This window comes from Balearica regulorum, chromosome 16 (genome assembly GCF_011004875.1).
Source record: "Balearica regulorum gibbericeps isolate bBalReg1 chromosome 16, bBalReg1.pri, whole genome shotgun sequence".
Lineage (NCBI taxonomy): Eukaryota > Metazoa > Chordata > Aves > Gruiformes > Gruidae > Balearica > Balearica regulorum.
Window position 1 is genome coordinate 5,726,424 of NC_046199.1, and position 13,413 is coordinate 5,739,836.

General features: G+C 54.7%; 1 protein-coding gene across 3 annotated transcripts in view; it reads left to right on the forward strand.

The window, feature by feature from the left end:
- Window positions 1-13,413, forward strand: part of PLCG1 (phospholipase C gamma 1) — a 48,334-nt gene that overhangs the window by 14,500 nt on the left and 20,421 nt on the right. For 2 of the 3 annotated variants that reach the window (XM_075768895.1, XM_075768894.1), the window contains exons 2-4: window positions 7,940-8,092; window positions 9,165-9,258; window positions 9,834-9,881. In XM_075768895.1, the coding sequence (XP_075625010.1) occupies window positions 7,940-8,092; window positions 9,165-9,258; window positions 9,834-9,881 (295 nt within the window). Of the gene's footprint in view, window positions 1-2,645; window positions 2,722-7,939; window positions 8,093-9,164; window positions 9,259-9,833; window positions 9,882-13,413 lie in introns of those variants that run through there. The other variant, XM_075768896.1, reaches the window with a different exon arrangement.

The following is a 13,413-nucleotide window of genomic DNA, read 5'->3' on the forward strand; positions in this document are numbered from 1 at the left end:
CATCCTGCTTCACTCACTCGGGTGATCGGCTTTGGTTTTTTAACTCGTATTTTCTTGCAGCTGAGAGTAAGCGGGAGAGATGTGCTGACGATACAGGATAGGCAGCTGCCAGCCCACAGCTACCTCTGCTTCTAGCATCAGGAGGATGTTCGTGAGCTCACGGAGGCCACCTGCGTGAGGCTGAAGCTGGTGGAGCAGCAAGGTCCGGTTCAGCCTGGGGAGAGGTCCACAGTGCCCTGTAGGAGCAGGGGGATGTCTGGGCAGGACCATGGCCTCCCTGCTCCAGCCCATACCATGGCTGTGTGAGACGGAGGAGGAAGGGTGGTTCCTCACATCCTCTCCTCTGACCCTCCGCATGATGCAGTTGCGTAGCATCTCCTAATCTCCCTGCACATCTCCTCTAGTTTCCCCTGCAGCTGATAAGGATTTTTTGGGGGGACAGGGGAGGGAGGAACTGGAGCTCAGAAGCCATGGGACACGTGGCCCAGGGGCGCAGCAGAGGCAGTGGCAGCCGGAGGTGCAGGCAGGAAACACCGGTGCCCACAGAGCAGCTGCCTGGAGCAGCCGGCACGTCCCTGCGTGCCCCGCGTGGGCTGCCCGGCATGCACTGCCGGCGCCTGGGCAGAGGTGCCAGCTCCCAGGGCAGCATTTAAGCTCTCTGCCAAATCCTCCCGCTCCACGCTGATTGATGGAGATCGTTGAGAGGTGAGCCAGGATCTGAGTTGGGATCCAGGCTAGTCCCAGTCATCCTGGCTAATGGGAGCTCCCTGTCATCCCCTCTCCAGCCCATTGAGCTATTTTCTTTCCAGCTTCTGCTCTCTGCGTGGATGTCACCGCTTCTGGGGTAGAGCTACTGTAACAGTCGCTTCATAGCAAAATGCAGTGGCTCGGAGAAAAAATTGCGCTTTGCTGATGCAGGTAGCAGGTGAGATGAAGCAACTTGCTGGAGCAACCTGAGACGCAACTGAGCAGGGTCTGGAGGGGAAAACAGCTTTACCTGCTGCTTCTCCTGAGGCAGGAGAAGTATCTGCACGTGGCAGCAGCAAGAGCAATGAGACCCAATGGCCCCTGAGCAGTAGGGTGGCTGCATCCCTCCCTGGGACAGGAGTTGGGGGTGAGAGAGCTTTTTACAGGGGTTTTGGTGCCTCGCTAAAAGGGCAGAATGGCCAGTTTTAGTTCGTAGAGGGCGAGGGATTTGCTGGGGTACTGCTGGTTTGGTGTTTATGTTGGCCTCCACAGATGCCTCAGCCTCTTGCCCTCCAAAAAATTAGTAAGGTCAAATTGGAGGCCTCAGCTGGTTTCTTGTTGTCCTGTCTGGATACGGCATCTGTTAATGGCAGGAGATTGTCCTTCGGAAACCTGATAGCTGATGCGCAGCAGCGCTGATGGCAGGCGCGGCAGCGAGTGCAGCCGGGAGGAGGATGCAGTAACCCCGTCGCTGCGTCTCGGTGCAGAGACGTTTAATTCACTGTTCCGCTGTCTGCCTTAGTCTCCTCTGTTCAGGGAAGCTTGCGGGGTTGAGAGGTTGAGCTATCGTCACTCTGAAAACCTATACTAATGAGAGACGCATGGCTCTGTCCTCTGAAATATGTTTCTAATCGGTTGGGGTTACTGCTTTGCTCTTGCGAAGGGGATATGGAGTGCAGGACCCCACATTTTTGCATTCTTTATGGGTGCAATGTGCCTTTTGTAAAAGCAGCCTTAATTTTTGCAGTCCAGCCAAACTCAAGCTCGGATACTTACTGTCTGCCCAATTCCTCCAGCATCCTGAGTGGATGTGGGGATGGGTCCGTGCGGGGACAAAAGCCAGGCTCCCCCGGAGCTTTGCAGGCGGAAGGGGCTTGATAAATAGCGAAGGGCAGGCGACGGGGCTCCAGACTGCGAGGTGCTGAAGGCTCTGGCCCCCGTCCAGCAAAGCACTTAGTGCATGCTCGACCGTTCCTCTGAAATCATGGGGGATTTTTGGTTATGCGGGTTTTTTTGTTTGGTTTGGGTTTTTTTTGTTGTTTTTTTTTTGTTGGGTTTTTTTTTTTGCTGAGTGGTATTTGGTTGCAGTCAGCAAATCCAAAGCATTGAGCGGGTGCGGAGCAGCCCCAGGCTGGTCGGGTTTGTTCACAGGGTGATAAACCAGCTGGTGAACCCCGGCACGAGGGGGTGGGCTGCAATCCTCCCCCAGACTCTGCAGCTCTTGGTATGTAGTGCTGGCCGGAATACCCATTTGAGGGGGCTTCCACGGAAATATTAAGAGGGAGATAGCGCTACTTTATTCTCCACGCTGTTGCATAATAGATTTCTCTTATTTTTACCCACATGCATATATGAATCATGTCTTTTTTAACTCTTTCTGCCTCGGCAGCCTTTCCCTGGGGGCCTGACCACCCGGCACCCCGTGCAGTGATGGGAAGCCTAGGGATGACGCAGGGTTGGGCTCCGTGGGATTCACAATGTTAAACAGCAGGAAAGCTTTTTTTTTTTTAAAAAAAAAACAAAACAAAACCAACCAACTTTTTCTTTGCCAGTGTGAGTAGCCTGGAGGCTTTTCTGCTGCCCCGGGGCAGGATCTCAGTGCCTGTCAGCCAACTGAGGTCAAGCTGGGCTGGGAGTGACCATGTGGCTGTCACTGCTCCATGTGTCCCCAGGGAGACGTGCCACATCGAGCGATGCTTGTCGAGGGCGTGGGTGTTTTCTTGGAGGCTGTCCCCGGTAAATCTATCCTGGAAGGTAATCTGGACTAAACCCTCCTTTTGTCAGCTTTTTTTTTTTTTATTTAATCAGTTTTACAACTTTGCAAAAATCCTCTGGAGGTGGAGATTTTGCAACCCTCTGAGCCTGTTCCAGGGTGTCCTTATCCTTACACGTTACAACACCCTATCCATCAGCGGTTAAACAAGGCTTGGACAAAGTTTCGGTTTTAAATGACTTTAAGGGTGGATCTGGTTTTCATGTAATCAGAGGGTAATTTGTTGGGGTTTTTTTTTCTTTTTTTTTTTTTTTCTTCTTCTTCTTAAATGGTGCAGGACGTGGATCTGGGGCCAGCTTTTTCTTTCTGATGCAACCCGCTCCTGCTGAAAGGAAGGCTCTTTGCCCAGAAACGTGACCATGTCCTTATTTTTTTTTTTTTTTTCTTAAGTTCTGAAGACAAGTGGAGGGCCAACCCTTTCTGCTGATGGTAGGCTGGGGGGGAGTTTGGGAGGCTGTGAAGGTCACAACCTGTTTGCACGGCTGCGGTGCGGCTCAGCGTGCAACGTGGAACCACATGAGGAGCTTAGAGCATCTCCGGGCTGGATGGGCTTCGCCGCCTCCTTCCCAGAGCCTCTCCTGGCTGCTGCCTGCACACCCGCCTGGGAGGGCTGGAGGATGGCCAGCGTGCTCCAGACCTCCCATCTCATCCGCTGCTTATCTGTCCCTGCTTGTTGCTGGTCCCTGCTTGGAGACATCTCAGCCCTGCCAGACTGCAGCGGGGTTTATGTTCCAGCAGAGAGCTTCCCTCTACCTCTGCTATTGGCACCAAGTTCTTCCTCCTCTTGCCACTGTCCGCATGGGATGAAGACCAGTTTCTACCTTCTGCAGTGACTGCTGCCTTCCACCGCATGCTCTGGGAGAGGGCAGCTTGGGGAGGAGATGATGTGGCTCACCTTGGTGACAGGGTACTTATCTTTGAAGGGTTCATGCTGGATTACCTGCCACTTGTTCCTCTGCCCAGGCACGCATATGACCTGTGGTGCTGAGGCCCCACCAGACGCTCATCCCCTGGTCTTTGGCCACATCCCTGGTAGGTCTTTCCCAGCAAGGACCCAAGGTGCAGACCCATGGTGGGACACATGGGCAGCTGTTATGGAGCCCATGCCACCACTCAGCTGGGGAGCCTGCTGGTGCTGAGGGTGTCGGAGCAGTGGTTAGACGTCATTTCCAGCGTGCGCTCCGCAGTTCTCCATCCATTGCACTCATGGAGAACCTCTGCCGTGCTTCCAGCTCGTCTCTGCTCGTCTGCCCTCTCCTTTTTAGTTCCCACTCCCTGCTCAAGGCTGGCTGCCAAGTTCCCCTGCCTGCCCTGGGGAGGGTCCGGGCTCTCCCCCACAACCCTCCCTGCAGGTTTGCAAAGCCGCAGGGCTCTGCCCGAGGAAACGCAGGCGCTGGCGAGCAGATCCAAGTGCGTCAGCAGCCAACGGCACTTGCTGCGGCAACCACGGTGGGAACAGGCTGGGGGGGATCAAAAGACCAAGGTAGCCCAAGCCTGGGCGGGCAGGGTGGCTGCCGCGGGCGCTGGGTTTCCTGTTTACCGGCACGAGGGCGGCTGGGGTGCGCGAGGACGGCTGCGTTCGACCTGGGGCTCTTGCACGCTGTGGTGGAAATAGTTACGGGTTGGAGTTTGGGTTATTGTCTGGAATAACAACGGGCCTGGCTGTGGCGGTGGTGGGGAGAGCGGCACCCGGGGGTGGGAGAGAGGAGTTAGTGCGAGCCGGGGAGGGAAGGGGAGATGGGGCTCGTAGGCTCTGCCTTCATAGCCGGCAGGCCTGCAAGCCGGTCACAAACTTGCCTGCAGCCTTTCTGCCAGTAGCAAAGCTGAGGTTGAGCAGTGCTCAGCCCAGGCTGCAAAACCCACCTGGAGCTGTGCGCTCCTGCAGCAGCGGGCCCTGGCTGGTGCTCTGCAAAGCTGGGGTTACCCCCAGGAGCTGCAGCAACTCGCTGAGCTGACACGAGCTAAATCAGCGAGAGAAAAACCCCAGTGAGACCTGGGGTATTGCAAGATGTCTTCGTCTCTCCTTCCCCCATGCACGGTGGCTCCCGGTCCTGCGCTGGCAGCAGGGTGCTGGAGGGGGGACCCGGGGTGGGACTGAGGCAGGGGCCGGTGCAGGGAAGCAGCGTTTCGACGCTTGCTTGATTGGGATGGTGGCATTTGTGCTTGCTGTGTGTGCTTCCTGCCGAGAGTCATTTCCTTCCACGCTGCAAGGGGGCCGGGAAGGTGTTTGAGTCAGTAGAGACAGCGGGGTTTGAGAGGCTGATCTGCTGCTCTGCAGCAAGAGAGCTGCACAAACCAAACCCTAACCTGCCTTCTCCCCAGCACACGCAGGCATGTTTGGGAGGATGAGAGAGATGAGCAAGCAGCTGCAAGCGTGCGTGGGCTGGAGGTTTTTACCCCGCTGCCTCTGGGTGTGAGGTCCTCGCAGAGGCTGCCCTTCGCCCCAGGAATTCCCTGCGTGCTTCTGTCTTTGATAAGCACCTCGGTTGCTCCAGCGCTCTCTCTGTTGTGTGGATTTTAGGTATGCAGTTTGTAACAATAGCTCTTACTATTTACTTACTAACCCGCTGGCGCTCCATGCAGTGAGAGGTGAGTGCAGGACATAGTTAGCACGCTGCGGCATCCCAAAGCAGAGACGAGACGTTTGCAGTGTGATGCAAAGGAAGGCCATTAATATTTTCGCACCTTCCTTCAGTAGTTATTGCCTGGTAAACTGCCACGAAAACCCAGCTGCCAGTTCTTTCCCACTGCGTTGGTCAAGCCCTGCATCCTTCAAAGACAGGATTAGTCTTCAGCCCTGCTGTGCGTGTCCTGGATGCAAAGACTGTAACTGTGCTACGGTTTTTTAAGGGCTAAAATAACACGCTGTGTCACTAAGGATGTGAGCGCACGGGCAGGTTACGGCAGGGCACGCTAACGTTTGAACTTCCAGCCAGCTCATTTCCAAAGGGTAGGCGATGCCTTGAAAAGTCGTACCCTTGCTCATTTTAGGGAGCTTGTCTGTCCTCCCTTTGCAGCCCCAAGGACCTGGGTCTTTCTGTGCTCTTGTCCCGAGCTGATGAGCTTTGGAGGGTTATTGCAGTGGTCGGTCCAGATGCATCCCGTGTCAGGCAGTGAGCAGGCTGCCATCGTCTCCAGACGCACACCCATGGTGCTGCACGGTGTATCCTGCCAAGAGAGGATCCCACATGCCTCGTGTAGGGCTTACGAGTCTCCTCAAAGTCAAGCCCTGTGTCTGGCTTGCCGTGGCGTTCGTTTGGAGCGAGCATCATCTCTCGCAATGCAGTTCAGTGCTGTCGGCTGCTGCGGGTGATGAGCAGGTCGCATTTCTGTCTAGTTTTAAACTGCAGTAAATTGAAATGAAAGGCGAGTCGATCCACGGTGAGTGCAGTAAGTGGAGTTTAATTGGGATGAATTACACGCCAGGTTTGCAGTAATCTCCATCCTGCTCAGAAGCATCATCTGCTTTGGAAATGTGACTCAGAAATGTTGTTATTTAATTCCCTCGAGCATTGAAGAAACTATTTTTCCAGGAAGCAAAGATTGTTGGGTTTGGTTGTTGGTTTTTTTTTCTTCTTGTTGCTGTTGTTGTTGTTTTCTCTTTGTTTTATGGCAATGCGAGTCCTTTCCCAGAATTTCCTCCAGGGAGGGAGGCTGCGAGATGCTCCCTTACCAGCGTCTCTTCAGCGCCTTCTCCTTGCTTGGCGTTTAATGCTCCGGCACGCTCACAGCTGCCCTTTGCAGGGGAGCACAGCTCCGAGGTAGCTGCCTGGAGTTATTTGCTCCTCTTCTCCACGGGCCACAGCTGAAGCTGCCAGGATGATGCTGCAGCTGCACCATCGGATTCACCACCCACACGCGGAGCCAGGCAGGTTTGCCGCCTCACCAGCCCCATGCCTGGATTTGCCCTGCCATTCTCTGCCACTACCTGCCGGGGCTGGCCCTCGCCACCGTGGGCTGGCCCTCATGGTCACACTGCTTGGTCGCTTTTGGGTTGGCCCACCAGGGACAGCTGCTGAGGTGTGACACCAGCCCTGATGCTGTCCCCATGTCCCAGAAGCCTGACGTGATGGTGGTGCTGCCTGCCCTGCCCTAGCCATCATCTGCTGGGCACCGGCTGAGGGTTTCATTTGACCATGACTCGGTTGCTTGCAGTTCATCTTGCCCTCTCCAGCCATTCCCTGGAGGAAGCGTGTTGGAGAGGAGTGGATCTTAAGTGTTTGTAAGACACAATAGCTGCAAACAGGATTTCATCCAGCTGGGCAGGAGGCAGCACCCTCAGAGGGTTTACCTCTGCAGAAAAGCTTTCTTAAAAAAAAACAAAAAACAAACAAACCAGTTGCTGTCTTGAAAGACAAAAAGAAGTGCAGTTTGCAGATGTGTGTTGAGTGGAGGAAGAGGAAAGTGTGAGGTGTGAAGCTAAAGGGTGAAGGAGCTTGCAGTAGCGGTAGAGCTGCCCTCTGTTCATCGTGCCTGGGGGTCGCCGCAGGTGAGACATGCAGCCGTTCTTGGGGGACACAGGGGTAAATAGCGGGTGGTGGCTGTGGAGGGTTCCTAGGGAACCGGTGAGAAGGGGCTGTGCTCACAGGCTCGTGTGTGTGCACAACCATGTACACATGGCAAGAGAGATGTGCAGGATAAGGAGTAAGATCTCTGTGCTGCTTTGCAAGGTTGAGGAGCGAGCTGGGGCTCTTGAAGGGCTTGTCTAAGGTGAGAGGAGTGGGCAGCTTCTCTGGGAGGACCTGGGCACCTGTGGCCGTGCTGAGGACTGGACTGGCAGTGCTGTGCTAGAGCTCTGGGTGCAGATCCCCTCTTCAGCCCGTGCTGTCAGCGGTGGCAGGAGAGGACTGGGACGCTGCCGTGATGGCACGCTCGTTGCCTGAATGCAGTCTATAAGGCACCATCCCCAGCACCCACCCGCTGTCCTTGGAGCTCTGGCAGCTCTCTGCCCGGGCTGGGGCAGCCATCCTGTCCTTGCATCCCAGCACAGCCAGGGAAACACGGTTCCTGGGCTGAGCTTTTCAGAGCCCGGTACCCCGGTGCCGTAGGCATGCCTGGGTCTGCCATCATGTGATGGGTGGTAATCCAGGTCTTCAGGTGGCTAAAACTGCTGTATCCATGCCCTTCCTTCTCCTCCACCTTTGTGGGAATCTCAAGCTCTTTGCTAAACTCCCCTTCTGTTTTCCCTTTCTCTCTTAGTGGATATTCGTGAAATCAAAGAGATTCGTCCAGGAAAAAATTCACGTGACTTTGACCGGTACCAGGAGGATCCATGCTTCCGACCGGACCAGTCTCACTGCTTCGTTGTCCTCTATGGCACAGAATTCAGGCTGAAGACCCTCAGCTTGCAAGGTAAAGCACTCGTGGCCCTGGGGCTGTGCCAGGGCAGGGTTGGGCAGGCACCTCATCACCACAGGACCCAAACTTCTGATGCATCCTTCCACAAGCGAGCTAGAGCACAGCCCTTGGCAGATGCTCTTTCCACCACACCGCGGGGGTGTGTTTGGAAGAAGGTGACACTGGTTCCCTGAAGGGTACACATTCAACCCTAGTTAAGTCAGTTAATTTGCCCGGTAAACCCAAAAGTTGGGGGAACTGAAGCCCCTAGTTCAAATGTGTGCTTGAAATCAAATGTTTTATCTCAGCGTGGCATGTTGGCGTTCACCAGCCGTGTTGTGGTAACTGGCCCCACACATGAAGTGGTAAAATCTCTCTCGCTTCTGCTTTGCAATTCTGAGCGAGAAAACGCTGCCGGTGGCAAACGGTAACGCACGAAGCCACGGTACCCCTGAGGTGTTGGTCTCGGCTTTCCTCAGTGCCTTGTCTGTTGACTTAAGCTGGACTTGGGGCACCCAGCCTTACGTTTTCCTGTTAAAAGAGGGGAGGTTTATGCTGTTGAGTCTCCTCCTGTTCAGACGGAGGACAGGCTCATGATCGCTGGCTGCAGTTCAGCTGATGGATGATATCTTTTTCGGCTAAGAGTACGCAATCTTGTGTCTTGTTTAAACCCACGTAGACGAGCACTGATGGCAGACGTGCTTGACGTCCATGGCAAATCTGTCTTCTGGCTTGTGCTGTGGGACACAGGGACAGAGACAGCACTTCTGCCCTCAGAAAGGATGGAAACGCTGACAGGGAGGTTATGGAGGAGCTGGCACACATTCCCAAGCAGAGCATTTCTGCTTGGGGACAAAGATAACCCCCCAGCTCTCGGGAACTGAAGGGAGAGTGTTGTGCAGGCGCAAGGGCTCCAGCCAGGTACATCCCGCGGGAGGGGAGCAGGAGCCGGCCAGAGCGTCTGCACGGGAGGGAGCTGTTAGCAGAGAGGGGATGAAGGAAGGAATGGGGGATGCTCCCAGGAGGTTTGGGTCGGTGATCGGCTTCTACGTCCCTTCCTCCCATTTCTCCTGTGCGCTTTCCACAGCCACTTCCGAGGACGAGGTCAATATGTGGATCAAGGGGCTGAACTGGCTGGTGGCAGACACCCTGCGGGCTGCCACCCCCCTGCAGATTGAAAGGTGAGGAACTTCTCCTTGTCCTGCACTTGTTTTCTTTTTTTTTTCCTTTCTTGTCCTTTTTTTGCCAGGAGAAGGTGAGCACAGTGACAACATCTGATTCCGTCTCTGAGCCGCGCTGACCTGGCACTCCTGCCTCTGCGCTCGAGAGGCTCCATCCCGTTGACCTGCTGTGCTGCATCGGCTACGGCCAGAGTTTGATCTCACATGCGTGCAGGGAAAAAGGAGCTTTACCACAGAACAGATGTTTTTATGTGTGTGCAGCCTCTGCTATCTGTAGCAATTCAGTGCAGAGGCATGTAGAAGAGAATATCTTTGATTTTTTTTTTTTTTTTTTTGGTCTTATCTGTGGACTTACTGTCAGGCAGAGACAATTTTAAAGGGGGGCAGGTTGCCTGCATAAAAATAGGGCAGGCTGCCTCGGGAAGGGGAGCAGAGCCAAGTCCTCTGGTGGGAAGGAGGGCTGTGGGAGCGGGCGGCAAGGCGTTGAGCATCTTCCAGAGGTAGCGCCGAACTGAAGGGGCTTGTTGCTGAGGAGCTGGGGCTAAGTGTGCGCGTGTTTGTGCCTTTCCGTTTAGGTGGCTCCGCAAGCAGTTCTACTCGCTGGACCGCAACCGGGAAGACAGGTAAGAGGGAAAACGCTCGCTTGCACAGATGTGCATGTTAATAGAAGGGTTTGAGCCAGAAAGGTTTACCTTGGACTTGAAACCCCTGCCTTTGCTTTGGATTTTTTATTGAGTTCTTTAGGTTTTTAATTTTAATTTCCAAGGAACCTTAATTCAAGTCCCAATACTTCCCTGGCTTATTTTCACTGGCTTAAAAAAGCATCAAAAAATGACCTTGTTTCCCTGACCTATTTCCCAGCTGTTTAGACTCAGTAACACCCTGAGAACCCATAACTGTGAAACACGTTCACCCGAGCAATCACCCGAGGAAGCAGACACCAAAGAGCCAACAAGCGGCTGTGCCACCCCGTCAGGGCTGAGCCGGGTTGTGTTTATTACTCTCCATTCTGTTTGGTTTATTCTCCACCTCTGAGGTCCAGGAGGCCATGGATCGTCCCAGTGCTTGGCTTCTGGGCTGATGGGCTGCAGCAGGACCGCTGCTTGTGGGGTTCTTGGGTGAACACTTAGTGATGTCCCACCGGTGAAATGTCGTGCTTGAACCTGTCATGAGGAGATAAGGGAATTGGGTCGTGATCCATCACGAGCAGATAAGGGAAGGGACATTTCCCTGTCGAGGAGGCGAGTTCCACCACACTCTGCTTTCTGCCGCCACCGCCATCACCTGCTTTCCCTGGCCGCACGCCGGCTGCCAGCCTCCTCTTCCCGAGGTGCTGTCATTTGCCTCCTTTCATCCCTGGGACATGCTTTTCCCCTGTGATGTTAACGGAGCCCGTTAACCTTCCAGCATTGATTTCCACGTTAATGTGCTCCCCTGGGGTAGGGGGATTCCTCCAGTACTGCTCCAGAGAGGACGGTGATGGAGACATCGCTCACACATCAGCTCGTGCCCCACGGCTGCGGAGGAGCACCCAGACCCCATCTGCCCCCGTTACATGCCCGGGTGCCCAGGCAGGGCTCACTGCAGAGCACCGGGCAGATCTCTGAGCTCCAGAGCATCCTCCACTTGGCCCCTGCCAACGGCATTCATCTCACACTGCTCCCGATTTCTGTGCTTCACATTGAGTCCTCCTCATCCTGGCAGCAAGCTCCTGCCGAGAAACTCACCCCGCAAACCCCGCTGTCTGTGCCGGGAGCACGCTGTTGGGGAACCATGGGTGACTGCGGATCAGCAGCCGAAAATCACGGCTCCGTACTCATTAGGAGAAGCGACCGGGTCCTCTCGTCCCACTTTGGTCCCCGCCGGTGTGCCCCTGCCTCCCAGCTGCAGCGTGCTGCCCCGTGACAGCCAGGACGGGCAGACGGCCCCGCTGTCGGCCTGCCAGGGTGTAAATTCAGTCTGTCCACAGCTCGGAGGGGAGGGGAGCGTGTTGCATGGGAGAAATCCTGCCGCATTGGACTCTTGGCCTTGTAATGATTTATATCGTGGCGTGGCGAGAGCACCATTGGGTGCACGGGGATTTTGCAGAGGAGGGGTAAATCCTCGCAGAGGCAGAAAGGGAAGGGGAGATGCCTTTAATCTCTTGCAGCTGCTCCGCATATGCCACGCACCTTTCGAATCCAGGCTTGGGTTTTATACATGATGTACTGGTTTGTGACCCGCCATAGTATTTCCTAATTCAGCAATGGAGAGCACTGAGGCACTGAGGCAGCTACGTGGGGGTTTTGGAGCATGAAGGAGAAATAGAAAAAATTGGTCCTTTTTCTCATCTGGTTATACAGTGAAACTGATGGAATGGCATGCAGACAGGACAAGAGATTGACTGTATAGATTCATCTGCCCAAGGCATGTTCAGCCGAGCTGAAAGCCAGCCTGTTACATCTCTCCTGTCGCTTGTCTTAATATAATCTTTCTATTAGCATTTAGAATTAAACCAGCAAAACACAATATATGCCTTACCTGCCAGTCAAGGGAAGGGAGTTCAATGCAAACCACCTAACTGGAAGAGCTGCTGCTCCAGCCCGGGCGGCGAAAGGAGCAAAACAGCGATAGAGAGGGAAAGCAGAAAGATTTTGGGTCTCCCCATTTTACAGGCATCCGTATGTTTTCTGCAAAGTGGAGGCAGCAGTTAAGGGACATGTACATCTCTTGGATGATATCTTCGCCCTTGTGAGGCATTTCAGCATTAACTTTGGTGTCCCAGGGCTCTTTGCTTTTGCTTCTCAGCGTGGAAATGGGTTTGCAAAGGGAACGGTGAGTTGTGGGTTTTTTTAAAAACACTTCTCATGCAAACTATCAATGTCCCTGGTCCTTTTCAGAACGGGCAGGTTTTTGGCAGCTGAAGCAATCATTCCCGGGGTTCACGTACCCTGCGCTCGCCCCGTGCCTCAGCCTCCTGCGCCGGAGCCCTTTCCTTTCCGCCTTTTCCCGGCTGGGTGCCTGTGCATACCTTCCAGCACGCCAGCAGATGTTGGCTGTTTTCACTGGCTGCTGGGCCTTTGGGTATTTGTTTTTCCAAGGGAGGTTAGGTGGAAAGAGGAGGATAACAGGATGCTGGGGTTTTTTTTCCTGACTGTTGCGGAGGAGACTGTTTCAGCTCTGGCTAGGGGAGCTGCCCGTGGCTGGGAGCAGAGTTACGGCGCTGGGGAATGTTTTCATCCCCTGTGAGAGGGCTGGATCTGTCCTTTGACCTGTTTGTCATAAGACCTTAAAAAACTTCCGTAGAAGAAATTAGTTTGTTTATTTGGTTTTTACTTTCTAGTCTCAAAATAGTACCAAGTTGTTTATGTAAGGTCTCCAACACTTTAAAATTATTAATAAGATACAGTAAATAAAATCCTTCTATACCCCATCCTCCTACCAAAGCAGAGAGGGAAATGCTGGTCACAGCTTTTACGGAGTTTGCTCTCACCTCCCCTGGTGCCGTCACGCGGACGAGCAGTGCTGCGGTCCAACGTCACCCCGCGAAACAGCCCAGCATCGCCAGAGCCGGGCGCTGGCTCCAGCGGGTCTCCAGCCCGGTGCCTACTGCTGGTCCTGCTGCTCAGCCCCTCCTGCCCCTCCGAGAGCTCTCTTGCAGTCTCAGCCTCGCAGCACCACGTCCGTGGATGCTGGGTGCCCTGGAGAAGGGAAAGGGCAGGCTCCCCTCCCCAAAACACCCACCCTGAGCCTCCGGGATAACTGCTCCTGCCGGGGGAGGTGGAGGTGCAGGAGGAGATACCAAAGCTGCTGCTTCTGCTGAGAGCGTGATGCTGGCTCTGTAGCTCATACAGCTGTGAGGGAAGGGGACGCTCGTGCCATTTGCCAGCTTTTTTATTTTTTCCTGTCCTGCCAGCGAGTGGCAGGATGCTGCCTGCACAGCACTCGACCGGTGGGGTGCTGGCCTTGGGCACGGCACGGGAGCCAGGCCACGTCCTGCTCTGGCTGTGCGTGCATCCCAGTCCCCTGCAGCTCTGAGCCCAGAAACAAGGGCTCTCTGTGTCCCGCCGGCTGCGGAGGTCCTCGTCTCTGCAGCGCCTGATACCAGCCGGTTTCTCCATCTCCTTGGGGCGCTCTCCTTCCCTCCCGCTTTCTGTGTCGTCTGTGTGTCGTCTT